This window comes from Morone saxatilis, unplaced genomic scaffold, assembly GCF_004916995.1.
Source record: "Morone saxatilis isolate NCDOM2014 unplaced genomic scaffold, NCSU_SB_2.0 Contig23, whole genome shotgun sequence".
NCBI classification, from domain to species: domain Eukaryota; kingdom Metazoa; phylum Chordata; class Actinopteri; family Moronidae; genus Morone; species Morone saxatilis.
Window position 1 is genome coordinate 15446005 of NW_023339796.1, and position 19465 is coordinate 15465469.

Consider the following 19465-nt stretch of genomic DNA (forward strand, 5'->3'; position numbering starts at 1 on the left):
CTCCCTCTCCCTCTCCCTCTCCCTCCCTCACACACACACACACACACACACACACACACATCACTCTATTGCCAATTGAAGATACCCTGCAGCTGCCCCACTGTGGTGACTCATTGTTTATACGTGCATATACATCCATGAACCAAATATCACTCAAATACAGGCTAAAATGACTCCACTACCAACACCCTGACCACAGTCAATTCCTTGTTTTCTTCCAAAGTAAGATTAACAGGAGATTAACAGCCGCCAGTGTGAAGCAGGATGTCACCAGGTAGACAGCTACAAATCTGTTGCTCTTACTGGGATACTGCATTTACTACCAGATGCAGTCTGGATCTGATTAGACTAAATATGAAGCCAGAATTAGGATTAAAACCAAGACAGCGAATTAAATTTGGAGGCAGTGAAGTTGTTGTACAATAAGTGTTAAGTGTTTATGGCTCAGAGACCAACAATTCACAGGAGTTTGCCCTCATTGAAGAATGAAGCTTCTGGAAACCAGGGGATGAAGGACATGCTTGAAATTCCTCGAAGACAGAGGCCAGACAACTCAAACACACGGTGCTTAGAGGAAGTATACAACACGATCACAGGCCGAGCAGTAGTAAAATCATTTCCCATTTGGACACTGGCGAGTCGTGACCGAATAAACCGTGCACACGACCTGAGCGGGTTTAATCGCCCTTTTATTGGCCGAAGTCAAGATGTCTGCTCACTCGGGCCATTTCCCACCGTTCATACATTTTTCATATTTTCCTCATTTGTTCCTCGACCGAAGAGGGACACGTATGCTTGAGACGCTTTGTTTTAAACGCCCTTAAGTGGCTACAGCAATCGATGAAGACGTGACCTTCAGCTAAGATCAAAGTGATGGAGAATACACCGAGTAAGAGGTAGCTAGCTAATTTAGCTTAAGATAGCTGTCTAGCTGGCGGTGGTGTTCAGCGAACCAGCGTCGAGCCGTGCGGGATTTTAAATGGACTTCCGGTACAAAGAAAATCAGACCGCTTGACGACCATTTTTACAAGCAATACTACTAATTATATAACTAATAATAATCAAATTTGAGTAAGTATCACCGACCAATCACGGTGACGTTTAATCGCTCATAAACTGCAGGTATTACACACAGTATGCTTTTACTTTGAAGGGAAAAAAACGCCTCCTTCCGTTATCATACCGGTCGCCGCTGCTAGCTTGACGTTAGCTAACGGAGCGGCGGCTAACATTGCTAACGTTAGCATCGCCCCCGGTTGAAACCGTCTCACCGGCTTTCCTAAACGGTTACCGGGCTACAGTCCATCATTTTGACGAGAAAACGTGTAACCGTCCCGACTTTGGTGAACTTACCCGAGTTCTCTCACGAACGCCACCAGTCTTTCGCTCCCCGTTTGACTCGGATATAGCCTGTGTCAGGATCCAGCGGCTTCCCAGTTCACACACCCGCTAATTCCGCTCCTTCCTCCTGCTCCTCTGATAGCTGTCAGCTGACCCGCCGTCCTTACGCACAGCCGTTCCGCTGTGACAGGAAAAGGCGCGGCTGGAGCGGTGTGTAAACCGCACCCAGGCCTTGTTATGATAAGCTACAGAAGCTACTGGCCAATTATTATTAGTGTCATGGTAGTTTCATTAGGTGTTGTGTGTGTGAGAGCTTTGCGAGGCAGCGCGGTGTGATAGTTCCCTTTTAAAAAGTGGATTTGGGACCATGTTGGCGTGTATCCAACTTACTTCCTAAATGTTCTTGAGTAATACAGTGGGATTGCTTTTCAGCTGCAGAGGCAGATAGTTGCCTTTAAACTTCCACCTTCACTGAATGGGAGCAAGACAACCGATTCCCTGTATGGAAACAGGAAATGGTTGTCCTTTAAACTAATGGTTGTGTGGGTGGTCTTATTTTATTCTGTCCTGTGGAGTCCATCTGATTCAACTCTTTTTTTTGGTCCAGGTTGAATCAAATCGCCTCTCTACAGGAGTTCCCCCCCCTTTAACCACAGGGAACATTTTGCAAAGGGTCATTCAGTTTGGAGGCAAATCTAAATGCACACAGGCTGATCTCATGCACACACCCACAGCCCACACACACTCATCTGTGCAGCAGATTGCCTAACCTTCACATTCCTGATTTTGGACAGTCTGGCATCAACCCCCTTTTAATGCAAATATGACCTTAGGTAACATGGAAACGGAAACACACACACACACACACACACACACACACACACAAAACTAGGCTGCAAAGTTTCACAAACACTCAAAGACACAACAGAAAACAGCAAAGTTAAGTCATAAAACTATATTTATAAATAAAAAGACATTTTTTTCCTTGATAAAAGAGTAGTGTGAAAGACATGGTAAGAAATTTTTTTTCCATTATACATTATCACAACACAGAGTCTTAAAATGCTCTGGTTAACAGATGAAAATGCAGCTGAGTAGTGTAAAAATGACTCTTGAAGCTGGATGCTCATGTTAAGCGTTGAAAAATGAATCTAGTTGTGACCAACTACGTATATAATAAAACAAATGCATTCTTACAGTAAGAAGGACTGCAATTCTCTTGCACTACATACACATTTTTCCATTTCTTTCTCTCTCAAGTCAAGCAAACATTTAAAAAGTCTGAATAAGGTTAACAGTTAGTGTTCATGTCAGCTTTCTTTCAGGGTTTTTTTTTTTCTCGTTAGAAGTCAGGGGAACTGAAAGTACAGAAGGAGGGAAGAAGCTTCTTTCTCTCAGTTTTGGCGTGAACACGGGTGGGGGAGGACACAGAAGTTTAGATAAGGAAGGCAGAGAGGAGGGAAGAGTGAAGAGAACAAATGAAAAACATCCATGTAAAAAAAGGGCTGAGTCATCTTCCCCAGCTGTCCGTTTCCACTGCCTCCCCCCCTCTCTCCTTCTCTTTGTCCTCATGCAAACTCTTCCCCGCCGAGGAGCGGAAACTGAGCGAGGCGCTTTGGTTCCATCTTGAGCGAGGGGGTTTCTTCACTGAAGAAAGTATGGCCACTACTACAAGGAAGAAAAGCACAAGAGAGGAGGAACATTTTCCCTCAGCATAAACAACAGGGGTGGGTTCCATTTCTGATTTCAGGAGAGTGGAATCAAGGTCTTGGGTTACAGCTTTTGCAATCTTCCCTCCCTCCCTCCCTCCGGTCCCATCATGCTGTCGACCTCAACCCAATCTGCTACTTCATTGTCAGCCAACAACTTGCGCTACATCACATCAACAAAGAACTCTCCGGCATTGCCCACCGCCAGGCGCAGAGACTGGCGTGAGGCAGTGAGCTCAGGTGGCACGGAGGCGAGCTCTCTGCCCGGTGGGGCGCCAGGTGCAGCTGTAGACAGATGTGGGGGCTGGGGGGGCAGGCCAGGGGGACCATAGACAAGGCCAGGACCATATGCTATTGAGTGAGAGTTGGCACTGCGGTGGCTGACGGAGCTACGGACGCTTCGCTCACTAGGGGGAGCCACCGAGCGCTCGCTTGGAGCTCGGTGGCTCCTGATCTCAGTTTCACTGCCACTGCCGCCGGACTTCTTCTCGTTCTTACTGCAGTTAGAACCACTGCTTCCTGTAGACAGAGTGCAAGAGGCAATGATTAATAGTGAAATATACACATTACATTTACATTTAAATCTAAATGTGACCTACATGAGCCACTCACTCCCATCTGGGCGTCAGTGAAGTAACGCAGGCAGTACTGACCCAGTTTGTGGAGACTCTCAGGAGAGCTGCATGACTAATGCAGACATGGTCACTGAGCATTCACTGCCTTTCACAGCAAAGCTTAGCTATTACTGAAGGCAATTACATGTTTTCATTTTATTACCACAAATAGCTTGCTTGCTTGCTTTTGAGGCAAATTCTTCAGTTTCTGCTCTTAAAAGAGCTTTCTGACATTTTGAGAAGCAAACTCACAGACAGATTGTGAGTGTGTGAGATTGCATGTTTTAGATACGTCTAGTTCTGGGACTAGCTTATCACCAACTTTAAAATGAATAAAATACACATAACAAATATAACGAATATAAAACTTAACGTGTAACCTGGAGTCACTATTCAGCAATAAATCCAGTGGTAGTGTGCAACCACAAAATGAGGACAGGATGTCTGAGATGTTTTGTGCAGTCAGTGGGCCCAGCTGTTGTTGGTCAGTAAATATCTCCATTGCGTAAGCAAACGGCTCCTAAAACCACAATGTCTGGTTTTCTATTTCTACACGTTAAATACACAAAATAGAACATGAAAATAAGGCAGCTTTGGAGCTGTTGGACGGGATGTTTTTCTAAGCTGTTTCCGTCAAGTCTTTAAAGTAGGCTCATTTGAACATGCTATAACTGTATACAAAGTGTGGAGATAATATGTATGTTGATATTCTTGTCTGGCTTGGGTAAGACAGCAAACAGGCTGTCAAACCCCAAAATGTTGGTGTATAAATTTACCCTTCAGCCAAAACCCCTCTGAATTTATTTTTCAAGTTTCTGTAGGCTTGAAAAAGAGGTTGTTAAAAGGTGTGTAGTTTGTTTCTTCACAAAACATAAACTACTGTTTCTTGCATGAATTCTTATCAGTTACAAAGATTCTAACTAATGTTTTGCTGTTTCTGTGTTGCTCTTGAGTAACAGCAAAAGTATCACATTTTGGTGCAGCATACAGATAATGGAGAAAAGGAATCTGCAGCAATTGGAGAAGTTTCTATGAGCATTTTGATACTTCTTCTACCATGAAAATGTCGTATCATCAAAATCTGTTGTTACTGACATGAATTCAAGTTCACTACTGCTGCGGTTCTTTGTGAAGAACACTCGACTGTCAGTGGCGATGAACACACACGGTATGTTGTGACTACTCACCACTGTGCTGACTTCCTGCACTGCCTGCACCTGGTCCACCATGGAAGGGCTGTGGCAGGTCGTATGGGTGTGGAATAGGGAACTGGTAGGGCAGGGCCATGGGCCAGGGGGCTGCCCCGGGATGTGGTAGAGGGGGGAGAGTGTCCTGATCTGAGGCGCCTCCACTGGAACCGTCGTGGTCATGGAGAGACAGGTGGGTCATGTCTGAGGGAGATAAAAGAACGAACGGATTTAGACTCCCACAGTAACACTCCGTTTGTAGGCAGTCTGTCTTGCTTTACTCTACAGCTGACTGTATAGACATTACAGGAAGCACAGATACTATATTATATAACATATATCATAGCAGATTTACTTACTGCCACAGAGGTCTCCAAAGATATAGTAACACTGTTCAGAGAAGGTGATCTTGTTGACAGTGTGTCGGATGTAGCCGGCCTTCAGCAGGTTGCTGGCATATTTACGGGCTTCTCTGCGATCTGAGAACCCTTCCACATGATGGAAGAGCCAGTCCACCACATCAGAACCTGACGACACAAACACAGACACATCTTAGGTGCTGGACCTGTCATTGTGAATTTTACAGTTTCATCACGTTCTGTAACCTTTGTAATACAGAATAACATCCAAATTTATTTATTTTTCAGAAACTGATGAAATTTTTCATAAATGACAAATCAGACAATCAACACCATACAAGGCATCATTTCAGCCACATCACTGACACACAACAGAGATGGGAGTGCATGCTGATGACCACGCTCTCTGCTTTCACGGACATACCAATAAAGGCGTTAGCGATGGTAATCTTGAGCCACATCCTGTCCCGCACCTCCAGACCTGACTCTGGACAGGCCATGGCCTTAGCAACTGTTGCCATATCACTGTGGATGGAGAGGTGGAAGTCATCGAATCCTGGGAAAGATCAGAGGACACACATACATTTTACCATGGGAGCTAACCGTACGATCCCGTCAGGGTTCACATAGTTTGCGTCGGATCTGTTGCAAATCTGACTTTTTTATCCCCACTGAATCTGTTCAAAAGGACAACTGATTATTCTTGCTTATTATTGTGTTTGTTTTGGTTTCCTACAAATTTAATGAAAGCACAGCTGAGTGCTGTTACTGTATCTAGACAACTTCAAAAGTGTTGGTCTGTTTTGGAATTTGCCTCAAATAACATTTGGTTTCCTGTGGTCTGGGCTGCAATTTGACCCCCGTTCTGTCTTGATCATGAATCAAACTGGATTAGGCTGGATTTTTGTTTGAATTGGACTACAACCGAGCTGGTCTTGTCAAAACCCCAACAAAAGCCTAATCATATTGAATTAAATGTCCTCCCTAGGATACTATTATACTGTTACACTTCATCTCACTAACGTTCACTGCATTCCTACATAATATGTTTTTAGAAAGTGTTGTAGTTTACCGTTTAGTGTTCCTCAACCTGTATAAAGTACCTCTGCTTCAATCAGTGATTTCCCTTATTTCAAATAAAAATTACTTTATTTTTTCAGTTTGCAATAACTTATTAAGACGCAGAAGTGAATTAATAAATATATTTCTAATCCTCAAAGAGGAAAGAGAATTAAAAACTTATTTAGTACCTGAAAAATATTTTTTCGTACCTCTACTTTAAAACAACCAGTGTATGGGATTTAGTGGCATGTAGCGGTGAGGTATCACACTGCAACTACAGCTCACCTCACCCTCGCCTTCCAAGCATGTAGGAGAAACTATGAGAGAGCCAGTATTTGTTTTGTCTGTTCTGGGCTACTGTAAAGTAGGACCTAAAGAGGACCTGCTCCCTTTGTAGATAAAAACGTCTCATTCTAAGGTAACAAAAAAAAAATGTATTTTTTCCAGGTTATTATACACCAATTAAAAAATACCTATGAAAATTATTTCATTTCTGCCAAAAGATCCTCCTAAATGTTCCACAGCAGACCTTTAAATGCTTTCAGCATTTGCAAACACAATAATACTTGTTTTTCCTCCGATAAACTTGACTTACCCTGACGTTTCAATGTGATGCTTTGCAGCTGCAGTAACAGTCAAAGCCTTTATGCAAAACTCAGCCTTTTAAGTTTTTGGCTGCATTGCATTATGTACTGTTGAGGTTTTTAATCAAAGGAGAAATGGTTGAACGGATCCTGTCCACGATAGATTTTTCCCTGTATTATCGTTGAACACTGAGCGAAAAATAGAAAATAGTGAGCGTGGAAAGAAGCCATTGCTCTGATCGTGAGGCAGTGATATTTTAGGTTACATTTATTTTTACAACTCCACTGTAGCTGCACTTGAAATAACTCCTGGCAAGAATACGGTTCGCCAATTATCCAAAGTATATGAAAAATGCAGCATTAAACCAGAAATTGCAGCCAGAAATGCAAGATGCAACAGTATTATTTTTTTCAGTGTTTAAATGATTTAGACTTTTTTCAGTGTTCACGTGAAATTTATGTTCTGTCTGAGAGGGAAAATCTACAAAAATGTGAATCACATCAATTTGGTTAAGAAAGTGTGTTGAGAGAAGAAAGACTGTTCTCCAGAAAGAAAGAAAAAACACCACTGTCTTTCCAAAGATTACAGGGAAGATGAGAGTTGTGAGTTATGGCTTAGTTTTGACAAGAGTTATTGAGCAGATGGAAGTTGTGAAGCTGAACACAGTAAAAGCTGGAACAGAGAGTAGTCACAGGAATGCAGTGAGAGGGCAGGGCCACACTTAACACTGAGATTTACTGAGGAAGATACTGAATTTACTGCATTTTTGGAGGGTGGAGAGACTGGGCTCCAAATTGAGAGCTGAACGTTCAAAAGGTGAAATCCTGAAACATTAAAAAACCTGGGGGACTCACCTCATCATCGTATAAACAGTCAAATTTATAAAAAGTACTCTAACAAGTAGGTTCTCTGACAGAGAGAAAGAGAGGGACAGTAAAACAAAGAAGTACTTTGCAAATACAAAAAGGGGGGAAGAACGCGAGCAAAGATTTTTATCGTGACAAAAGAAAAGTGAATGGAAAACTGTGACTAAGAGTTAAGGTCGGCTGTAAGATGTTTTAAATAACTGCGCCATAACAGAAAGCTGCAGGGGCTGATGTGACTCACGTTCAGTCTCAGGGATAGAGCTGCTGATGGAGGAGCTGGTGGAGGTGACGGTGCTCATGGAGGGGCTCATGCCATACGCAGGGTATACCCCAGTCATGGCCGCAGTGTGAGACACCCACGCGGCGGGGTCGATGGGTCGGATCGGCTCACCTGTTGAATCAAACGTACGGTACGCAGTTAGAGCTGATGATATTACTTGAGTAACACATATCAAAACACATGGCTCTGCATGTATTTGCGGGTATGCATCTTACTGAAATGAAAAGGACAAAAGGAACAAGAGTCAAACACTCACTCCTAGGCAGAGCGAAGCAGCTCCGAGGGTTTGGGTCCCAACACTTGGCCACTGTCAGGGTAATGGGTCTGGTAACAAACAGATACAAATAACAGTTTTAGCTTCAACTTTAGTAGTCCTTGTTTTGTACCTGTGTTTTATGAAAGAAAGTCTCTTTATTTATTGCTGTTAAAGAATATGTATGTATTAATGTGTGCTGCTTACCCCGGCTTGTGCACAATGTCCCGCAGCACTCGGACTGCGTCATCATTACTCATGTTCTCGAAGTTTATGTCATTCACCTACAGGGAATACAAGTTATAGAAGGGTTGTAAAGATATATTTGTGCAAAAATACAATTCATTATGACAATAAAGCATTGGCACCAAGTTGCTGTATTGCTACAAAAGTATAAACCTTTTTCAGACCTACAGTTGTTCCCATCCAATCCCATCACACAAAGCTATTAGTGGGAGTGACTGTTAAACATGGCACATCATATTAAAATTCAGAAGTGGGTTACAAATAAACAAATAATGGCAATGGGAAATGATCATTAGATCCATAAAGACAACTGACTGAGACATCTTGCCATACAGTGTGACAAATATACATTATATTATAATGTAATAACACAGAAAACGTAGCAATGAGAATGAGTGGAAAGAGACATCAGACTGGAATACAATACATTTTGTAGAAATGTTAAATTATAGTTAATCGTAGTATATAAATAGGTTTTTTAAATTATTTTACATAAGGCCATCTAAATGAAAACCCTTCAACTGGTCGCACATTACTAAGTCCTTTCATTGGCAGGTGCTGGCAGTAAACCAACGACCGACCTACACACACGCAAACTTACTTTGCTTTTCCACGTCCCAGTTATGCACAGACACACATGTTTTTCTCTCTCTCTCTCTCTCTCTCTCTCTCTCACACACCTGCAACAGCATGTCCCCGGGCTCTATGCGTCCATCTGCAGCCACAGCTCCTCCCTTCATGATCGAGCCAATGTAGATTCCACCATCTCCCCTCTCATTACTCTGACCCACAATGCTGATACCCAAGAAGTTGTACTTCTCTGAAGAGGAGAGGAACACACATGTATGTATCCAAGAGTTAAGTGAAGCAGTGGTAAAGGTAAAGAAAGGAAAAGATGACGACCTGCATCAATATGGAACAAACTCATTATATCTGCAGAATTTCCTGTCTGGTGAAAGGAATTTTTGAACTTGGGTTCAGTGTGTGATAAGGAGGCTTTTTTAAGAAGTCTATTTATTATTAAGTCTATTTATCCCAACAAATCAAACTGCATTCTGTGTGCAGTTTGCACATGGCCACTTACCCATGTTGAGAGTGACAGTGATGATGTTCAGAGACATGGTGGAGTCTGTGATGCTGCTGAATGATGAAGACTGGAAGGAAGAATGATAAAAGATTTGGAGAGGAAATAAATATGAATAAATAGTATGAAACAAAAGTCACAAACTGGAACACAATTTTAATAAAGAAGTTTGAGGCTGATTTACAGTCCTGTACATGCAAGGTGTGTGTGACCTCACCCTGTCCATATTGGAGGCCTTAGGTTTTCGTCGGCGACGGCGGTGTCGTCTCATTAGGCGAGAGGAGCTCTGCTCAGTGGAGCTGCTAAATCTAAGTACAAGAAAAGAATAAAACCATATATTTTAGAAACTATACACCACTGTGGTGTAGTGCATGGTATACAAAGTATATGGAGTATACCCACTTATTTTCAGTCAGCACTTGGTATACCCATTTCTAAATCCCCTTTGATGTGCATCATTCAGTAATGTTCTGTGAGCTGAATTTATTTTTCCTAGGATGGCAATGCATAACATACATGTCCAACTTTTGTGAGTGGATGGAGTAAATAAGGAAGGAACATAAGGATACTTCACTAAAATTCATAATTATGTAGTTCTCACCCATCTGTGAGCCAGTACTGACACTGCAAAATCTGCACTTCTTCTGTAGCTAATGTTGATTTTATAATGATCCTTTCTCCCAGTAGTCAAGCAGCACATGTTAAGTGACAATGTGAAAATACTACTGACCCATTTCTGGGCAAGCTTAACATGAAAGAGTAGTCTTGCCACTGCTTGTAACACAAGGTGTTAATCCTTTTCTAGATGGGCCGCTTTAAAAACAAATTGGGGGCATAAATAAGTATACCCATTTATCAAAGTACCACTACACCTATGTACACAAATATGGAAATCATGTAACATATAAACTAAAAACAAATAGTTATTGCTAAATGTCTGCTTGACTAAAGAAATTATACCACATCAATTAATTGTATACCTGAAGTAAGCTTAAAAACCCCGACAGATGATGTCATAAATAAAAACACCTGTTGACACCAATATCCAGATTTTTTGCTGTGGTACAGGGAAACTCATACACTGATGAAGGTTTTATCCAGATCTATTAAGAGCTGAATCAACAGGAAAAACAATCTTGGCAGATACCAGAAGACTGAGAACAGCGGAGCCTCTAAAGTGGGTTGCAGATATTTCTACGGATCCTGGTGGAGGACCCAGGGGGGTAACCACAAAACCCACCAGACAATTAGATTGCACTAATCTCTGCCAAGACCCATCGACTGCAATACCAGATGTATTCCTCAAGCCAAAATCCTGTTTTCATTGGGAACTGCACTTATGAAGAAAAAGATGAAGAGCTGTACAGGACATCTGACCTGCTGGTTGCGTCATCATCCTCTGAATCAAAGCAGGAAGTAGACTCCAGCTCGCTGCTCATGAAGGACGAGCAGCTGTCGTACTCTGCGCCCCCGCGTCCCATTCCCCGCGATGAGTAGCCGTTCTGTCTTCCACCTGCAGTGGGACAGCATTACAATCAGGATGACACATGTATACAACAAGGCGTGTGTGTGCGAAGCTTAGAGAAAATAACCCCCTCAATTATTGATAGATTACTACTAACTAGAGGTTTCCGATACAATCACAACTCAGTGAATTCCATGCTCTTTTTTTTTTAAATGCACATGTAAACAACATTGGCGAGTTGTGAATACAATGGAAATAAAACTGATACACACAGTACAATGAGAAAAACAAAATCACAATGCAGCAAACATCTTTTCTGACCGTGGTCGTTAGTGTGTTTCCGCCGCGGCCTCTCCCTCCTCTGCGACACCATGGAGCCAGTCTCTGTGTCATTGTCCAAACTGTCCCGACCGCTTGCTGCTTTCCCACTTCAGACAGAGACAGCAGAGAGGTCAGAGTTAAAAAGTAAAAAGAGATACACCGCATTGCTATCAAGGCAGTAAACCTCCCTTCACAGCCTCTAAAACAAAAGTTTATATTAAAGGCTTCTTGTTAGAATCACTTCACAAACTGTGCAGAGTATAAAGCCTTCTCTGGCTCCGTTACTTGAGGTTGAACTCTTTAATTGAAAATTTGGCAGGAATTGCACTTGTTGTCTTGTTGACTTATTTCAGAGTTTCTTTTCATTACTATCATGTGTCTTATACACACACCCTACACTTTGAGCCAATCTGCACTTACAAATGAGAAAACTTGCTTTGACTATACTAGATTCTTTTTCACAAATATATTAAATAATTAAAAATTAAAATAAAAAATGGCTGATTCATTTTGCAGAATGGAGATAACTTAATGATAAACGGGTAGAAGAAAAAAGATAGATTTTGTTTCCTCCTAGACAGTCACAAGGTGTCATACTTTTCCCATTCAATTTGCTGTTTCCTCTGTTTCTGCACTTATTAGGAAACACAGAAGGACTCATTCATTACACATGCACAGAGCCAAACACAAAGTACGCATGGCATCTCTCTCTTTAACTAACACACACACACACACACACACACACACAGAATCTCCTTATTGCAGACTAAAAGAAAAACTCCACAAAGTCTTTTCTGAATATACTGACTGATAAGAAGGTGGTCTTGAGTCTCCGATGCCCCCGGTCCTCTCCAGAGGGGGTGCCGCCTCTAAACTATCTGCCACTGAGCCTGCATCTGTGTGGGCCCCGTCTCCAGACACCAACTGTCAACAGACAGAGAATCAGGTCAGTCAGAGGGACGAGGCAAACACTCATGAGGGAAGAATACATTAAAGACAGAACAAGTGGGCAGCAGACCCACGTCAGAGCACTACTGTGTTTACACTACACCATAGCCAATGGCTGGGTGGTATCTGCAGTTTAATGTCACTGCTTAAAGGCTTACCAGCATTTAGGGGCTACAGTGACTAATTTAACATAAAAACTCATTTGTCTGTAATACCCTGCTGAAAGATCAAAGCTATACAAAAGCACCTGTGGATTCAAAAAGTTGTGAAAGAGAGCATCTGCCAAGACTTGCGATTTGTCTACCTGACAGTGTTGCCCAAGTTACCAAAGTGTGGGAAAAAGTGGTATCCAATGGACCATGACTGTGTTTTCAGGGGATATTATCTGACTGGTAAATTTCGAATACTGGGCTGTTTACATTTCCATGTTTTTTTTTCCTTTTATTTTCAGCACATTCCAGTGAACGTAAGTCCTGTTCACTCAAGATCTTTCTGTTCCAATCTTCCATGGATCTCGATGGATCTTGGATGTTGTCCATATTAGATATGAAGCATGTACTTGCATGATTTGGATGCAAAAGCAAGTTTAAAAGCTAACATGAAAACTGTCCCACTATTAACAGCTGTAGAGTAGCTAAAATGTGTCATAGCATACATTTTCAACTAGTACACTGTATCTGTTGTTTAATTGGATAAAAATACAGCTGTTTGAACTAAAGTCCGATGCAAAGAATCTCTGGTTCTTTATATACAGCTGAAGAGTGACAGGAAAGGGGTGAGAAAGAGGGAATGACCCGCAGCAAAGGGCCACAGATCGGATTCTAACCCTGGGCTGCTGCAGCAAGGACTTAGTACACTGGGCGCCAGCTCTACCGGGTGAGCTCGCTGGGCTGTTCATTTTTATGTTTCTAGAATCACATTTCATGTTGGCATCACATCTATCAAGTTAATCAGTGTTTTCTCCATGGTGGTTTAGCAGTACCATACACTAGGGCTGTTTAACTAACATTTATTTTCTTTAACATTTAATGATTAGGACTAGAAAAAAAAAAATAGAGAAAAGTTTCCTGGGTGATGTCTTCAAATGTCTTCTTTTCATGTGACCAGAAAAGATCTTAAAAGGAAACTGTACATCAAGGAGAAACAGTAAATCCTCAAAAGCTGGAGCATTTTTTCCATTAATTGTTTCAGCTGTATCAGACACAATAAAAAAACTGAACTTTTACACCCCTGAACACAAACTGAAAAATCCATGAGCAACTAGAATGACTCAGTTCAGCTTCTGGGGTGACGGGAAATTTCTGAATAATGTGTCTGCGTGAGTAACAGAGAAAGTGAGAAAGACACATACTGTATGGAGTCAGGGAGAAAGAGACTTGGAATGAAAGAAAACTGACAAAAGTGTGGGTTCCATAAGAGTTTCGTGAGGAGTAAAATATGGCCTGACAAAAGAAAAAAAAGAGGAGTTAAACTATTTTGTGCTGCAACTGAGCAAAAAACACCTCTACATACATAATAAAAGGTAGACAGATAACAGAATAAGGAACCAATACTAATTTTGTTTAGCCTTTCATGCAGTTTACACATATATACTGTGTTTGTACTGTTTAAGTTTCAGTTGACAAGCAGGCTACTTTTATGTGCAGAAAGAAGAGAAGTGTATTTACAGCAGCGCAGTTAAGGTGCACCAAGATAATGTGTAAATAATAGTGTGTGATACACCAAATCTGTTTGTCAGCTGACAATAAAGTACTGCCTGCTGGCCTGTTGTGATGAACGTGAGCATTGCGAGCCAAGCCCTCGGACCCCAGAGAACAATCAATCAGGTCATTGAAACAACAGATGAACGGTGGAGACAAGCAAATGGACGTACTGTAACAGAGATAACATTTCAATGTACGTGGAACATTTCAACAGCCCCCGAGAGATAACAAACAGATTCAAACACACACACACACACACACACACACACACACACAGAGGGGGCCTGGCTTTGAACCACAGCCAAACAAACCTCCACATAGTCTGATGAAAATGACCACAACAGACGGCCGCACCAGGACGAGCGCGCTGGATTATACACGCACATCTAGTGATAACACTGTGTTGATGACTCTGAAAAAAAACCCTATAATTATAACCACACTGCGCTAAATTAACCAAATGCATCAGCCTTTCACATCAAGACACAGAAAACTCTTTCTCTCAACTTTATTCTCCCCACCCTGAGAGATTCAATCTTCTTGTTAGATGACATGCAGTGAGGCTCTTTGTTATGGGGTATTTTCCTCCTATCCTGTGATTTCACTTGCTCTTAATCCAATTTCTATGTCGAGAAGAGAGGAAGGGAGGCTGTGCACCGGCACCAGATGTCTCTTGTGTTGTGGAGACAGAAGAATTATTACTTAGAGCCTACAAATGAGATACTACATGCAAGTACGTGTGTATGTGTTGCGTTTGGTAACTAGCATGTGCGAAGACAAAAATACTTAAACATCACAGCTCATTTTCTTAAAAAGTGCTTCAAAACACAAGAGCAGGGTGTTTGCATGTGTATGTGGCTCCTAGGATCATTATGTGATAATGACATTATTACAGACGCAGGGGGCCTCTCCCTAGAGACAGAGTATGGTTGTGGTCACTGGTCAACAGATGGGAATCATTGTTATACATGCACGCACGCAGTTGCCACACAGCCACTTGCCCACACAAATACAGTGAACACAGACAAACAAATCAGAAAACTACTCCAGGATGTATTTTGAACCTACCCATGACACCACACGTCCATTAAAACAGGGCAGCTTAGCGTTGTCGTCAGATATTTCCTCCTTTACCACCCTGTAAAGAGAACAAAGCTCTGTTTCAGTAAACCTTTACCAACACAAAAGCACTCTCAGGGCAATAAAACATGCATTTAGAGTCAATGGAGATACCTCCATCAGTCGGGACAGACACTGACAACTGGGACAACCAATGCTGACTTAATAGTACACTTACTACCCGATTTTTACACACACATACTGCTGTGTATTACAACATAACTCAATGTAAATTAAGGAACCAGTTCAATTTTGCATGCCAGATCTTTCAATCAGGATTTTACAGTGTAGCACTGTTAAACACAATCCCAGAATATCAGGGGGGACAGCCAACACCATTGCATGTTAGAGACTTCCCACACAGACATGGAAAACCCGTCGTAAATACATTTGTTCAGGTGTTATATAAAAGGAGTCTATAGTGTTTGTCTTTACATCAAAGGCTGCTAAAAAGGAAAGCTCTTAGCTCTGAAATCAACAAGAGGCATGTAAAGATTTCCTGGGCAAACAAGGTTTGGCCTGAACATTTTCAACCAATTCAAATGTGTGAATATTCAGCAAACCTTTCCACTCACTGAATGATTGCCAAGAATCAGATGGTACTTTAAATTCACCTTGCCAAACAGTCCAGAGGGCAAATCAGCCTCAGACTACTGGAGGGGACAACATTAGCTGTGCCTTTCAGACAGGAAGGAATAGTAACGGTGAGTGAGACTTTCTTTAAGAGTCTTGGCATATATGAGCCCCAGAGCTATTCCAGTTTGGCAGGTTGCTCAACCTACACCACAGCTCAGAGTAAAGGTTTCAGTAGTTTATTTACAGAATATACCTCCACTCTTCACAACATGAATAGCTGTAGGTTCTCTCCAAACATGTCTTTCCCACTTGCAAATGTTAAGAAGTTGCTGCCCCACCCTGGTTTGACTTTAGCCAAAAACAACTTTGGAAACCTGGCTGAAATGTTTAAAAAACAGTACATTTCCCCCCCCCCCCCCTTCTTTTTCTTCTTTACCTCTGTGGAGGGCACTGTCTGGAGGAACATAAACGTCTACTTTTCCAGCCATGTTTTAACACAAAAGGACACGCTCATAAAGCTGCCAGAGTGATGAACAGGGCATTCCTGTGTCCAACTCTGCATTCCTCGGGCTAACAGACAACAACAGCAGGGGCCTGCTGGACTCACCGACTAACTCAAACTGGACCTTTACTTTCTGACATTAGCCTGCTAGCTAGAAACATACCATACATCAGCTACACAGGAACTGACAGTCCCAACCATCAACAACTGCTTATTATCACCGCTGTCAACTTACTTCACACAAAATAGGTTTAAAATGCCACTCGGGGCTTTGGCGAGTGTTTGTGAAAGTGCCAAATACCAAACTTGGTGAGACAAAGTCAAGGCACAAGACGCATAAGCTAGCCCCAGCAGCAATGTAAACAAACGGGTCGGGACGCTGAACAGACCTGCTAACGCTGCTAGCAGCTAACAAAGGAACTGCAATGGACGTAGCTAGCTAATGATCGACAGCCAGGTAACGCTGTAACTGATGACAAGACAGCCGGACGAGGTGTGAACTAAGTTAATGTTAATCCTGCCGCACTACCGCGGAGAAAGCCCGGGGCTGTTGTGCCGAATCCGTGTTAAACACAATAAACCCGTGAACAGTTACCCGAAGTCATCGTCCATGGATTTGAAGAAGAATTTGTAATTTGGTTTCTTGAGGACATTTTTGAAGTCCGCCAGAGTGACTTTGTCCGCCGGCACCGACAGTTTCACCAGATACGGTGTCTCCTGGTCGTCGAGGTGGTAGATAATTTTGGTCTCCCCCATCTCGGACTGCGGCTAAGGCGAGGCAGGCAGGGTGCATCAAGCCGAGGGCCTGGCAGGCTCCCTCTCGGGCCCCGACTCCCCGTGGCGCTGGCGGCGGTGTGCCGTGGTCCTCCCGGCTCTCCCTGGCTGACCAACACGCTGCGTAGTCCTGGTTCTCTCTTTTCTACGCCAGCTCGCTGATGTTACGCCTGCCTTTCTGTTAAAAAAAAAAAGCACCTTGCTCCTCCACAAAGCGTCCTAACACGGTCCGAGGATTGAATCGCGTTACTTCCCGTTTGTATCAAACGTCCAATATGCCGCCGAAAGCTTAGAAATAACTGGAAAAAACCCGTTTGAAAACGCAGGAGAGGTAAACAACCTCAGAAGAGTCGGTTTTCTCTTCTCGCTAGCTGCCAAGCTCGGCACTTTGTTGCACACGAAACTGCACAAAATCGTCCAAGCCTGTCTCGGAGGGGCGCCACCCACAGGAGAGGAGGAGAGTGACAGCTTTACTGCTGCAGTGAATGAGTCAACAGAGGCGGACCTACAAAGAAGGGCATCAGGCCCCTGCAGCTAGAGGGGGGCACCCACATTAGGGACGTAAAATCATTACGATGTGGGATTAATGGTTCAAAGGTTAAAAAATGGTAATGTCTGAGGAAAAGTCACTAGGTCACCAAAATCATATTTTCTTCTGTACACTTTATCTTCACACATACAGCCTATTTCTGTATGCTTTGGGAAATATTAACAAGTTTATTCCTCATAGCATTTGGGTTTAAGATTCTTAGTATTTTATCAAACTCAATACTTAAACGTACTATAAAGTAATAACTGCAAGCAGCATGTAAATGCCCTTATGCATTTTAAATGGCACTGTAATCTAACCAAGAAGAAACCAAGAGTTGGTTCCAGTGGTGAACTCAGGCTGTCTGATGAACCAGTTGCATGTGATCGGGCCTCAACCCGTAGAAAATCATGACGCATTTACAATGACACAGTTCCAAACGCTGGCTAAGATTAAAACTATTTTATTTTATGATTCAGATTTAAGCTACTACCCCTCTAATGAAAACAAGGCAGGAAACTATTAACTATTTAACCTTAGAAGCCAACCAATTTTGTAGCATGTAGGGCAGCCTCTATGGCACTGCAAAACACTTTCTCCACTGGGGGGGGCGCACTTACCACATTCTGTAACTCACTGGGCGACAGTAGAGGGCACTTTATGGTGTTTTATCTACATAGGGCCATCTAAGATCTCCACCCAACCTGAGCAGAGGTCTCACCAGCAGTAGGAAGGGATTAACTTTAAAAGGACATAACCTATTTTAAAGCTAATTCTTCTTCAGCAAGTCAGAACATGTACTTTATCTGTCATCATATCATAGCTTATTTTGACATGCGGGAAAAACAAATTACACAAACTGACTAATTAATGGTTCACCCCCAAATTACCACTTGAGCACGTTTACACCATATGTGCTTCACATTACGATGGATGGCATAGTACTAGTGACATGTTAAAACATTTATTCCACTTCAGTTCAGCTTCTCTCGTCGTATATATGTATACTGTATCATAGTATCACTTTAAGGTTTAGTATGAAACACTCTCACGTCAAATGTGAATATGTACAGCAACCTCAGTTTATTGGACTGAAAGAATTTAGATTTTCCATTACAGACAACACAAAGCGAAGAGTAAATATAACATTGCTTAATGGACAGTTAGTGAACGCTCCTCAAACAATCAATAAATGGTGTACAAAATGGAGATTCTGAAATAGACATGATCCGTCTACTTTTCTTCTGAGAATAAAACATTATCCATATCATCATCTACTTGAATCCTGTCACTCCAGTAGGACATGACAATATAATATTTTTACGTACAAATACAAAAAGGGGGTTTGGTCTCTTTCTCGTTCTTTCTTTTTTAAATAAGCTCTGAAGAGTGCTGGGCAGCACAGTGGTCAGGCAGGTCTCAATCATCCAGAAAGTCATCATCAAGGTTTACGTCTGTGGTGTCAATGTCATCCAGCTCCATATTGTCCAGGTCCACCTCGAGCTCCTCCAGAGTCTACACACAAAGGAGAATTACTTTTTAGAATTATGGCATTATTATAACACTATAATCAAAAGACAAAGACAGAAGAATGTCCAACCTTATCTTTTTGTGACTCTGAGAATAAAGCGACTTCCTCCTCTTCGTCCACTTTTGTAGGAGCAGCAGGTTCAGGCAGTGAAGACATTACAGCTGCTGCAGCAACAGGAGCTGCTGCCACCGACTCCTCACTATCCTGCATCTGCCAAAATAAATACATTTGAATATTACCGAGTTCCTCTTGTTTCCATTAAACCCTTTGTAAAATCCTGTTATGACAGATTACAGAAGGTGCAGAGGGTAAACACTACTTCTGGCGCCGGCAGGACTAAACTTTGATTTTATATTAATTACTATTTGCTAGTTGCATCTGACCCCCTTTGTTTAGATAGATAGATAGATA

General features: G+C 42.2%; 3 protein-coding genes across 6 annotated transcripts in view; all 3 read right to left on the reverse strand.

Annotated features, from left to right (window-relative positions):
• LOC118334724 (AP-2 complex subunit mu-A) overlaps positions 1 to 1514 on the reverse strand; it is a 12858-nt gene extending 11344 nt beyond the window's left edge. For 2 of the 4 annotated variants that reach the window (XM_035670775.1, XM_035670772.1), the window contains exon 1: positions 1354 to 1510. The gene's annotated coding sequence lies outside the window, so the exon portion shown is untranslated. Of the gene's footprint in view, positions 1 to 1353 lie in introns of all 4 variants that reach the window. The other 2 variants (XM_035670773.1, XM_035670774.1) reach the window with 2 other exon arrangements.
• Positions 1515 to 2281: 767 nt separating this feature from the next.
• On the reverse strand, positions 2282 to 16976 carry LOC118334726 (segment polarity protein dishevelled homolog DVL-3-like). Its single transcript, XM_035670777.1, has 15 exons — positions 16816 to 16976; positions 15092 to 15161; positions 12181 to 12296; positions 11373 to 11479; positions 10964 to 11099; positions 9804 to 9894; positions 9587 to 9656; positions 9183 to 9322; positions 8464 to 8540; positions 8260 to 8327; positions 7965 to 8114; positions 5635 to 5766; positions 5211 to 5378; positions 4852 to 5055; positions 2282 to 3569 (listed from the first exon to the last, which is right to left on the reverse strand). Exons 1-15 carry the CDS (start codon positions 16974 to 16976, stop codon positions 3214 to 3216), a joined length of 2046 nt encoding a protein of 681 aa, XP_035526670.1. The 3' UTR covers positions 2282 to 3213.
• Positions 16977 to 18583: 1607 nt separating this feature from the next.
• The window catches only part of copb2 (COPI coat complex subunit beta 2), a 7058-nt gene continuing 6176 nt past the window's right edge, over positions 18584 to 19465 (reverse strand). Inside the window, exons 21-22 of the mRNA XM_035671269.1 lie at positions 19124 to 19264; positions 18584 to 19038 (exon numbers count right to left, since the gene is read on the reverse strand). Coding sequence (XP_035527162.1) covers positions 18943 to 19038; positions 19124 to 19264 — 237 coding nt within the window. The 3' untranslated portion in view covers positions 18584 to 18942. The remainder of the gene's footprint in view (positions 19039 to 19123; positions 19265 to 19465) is intronic.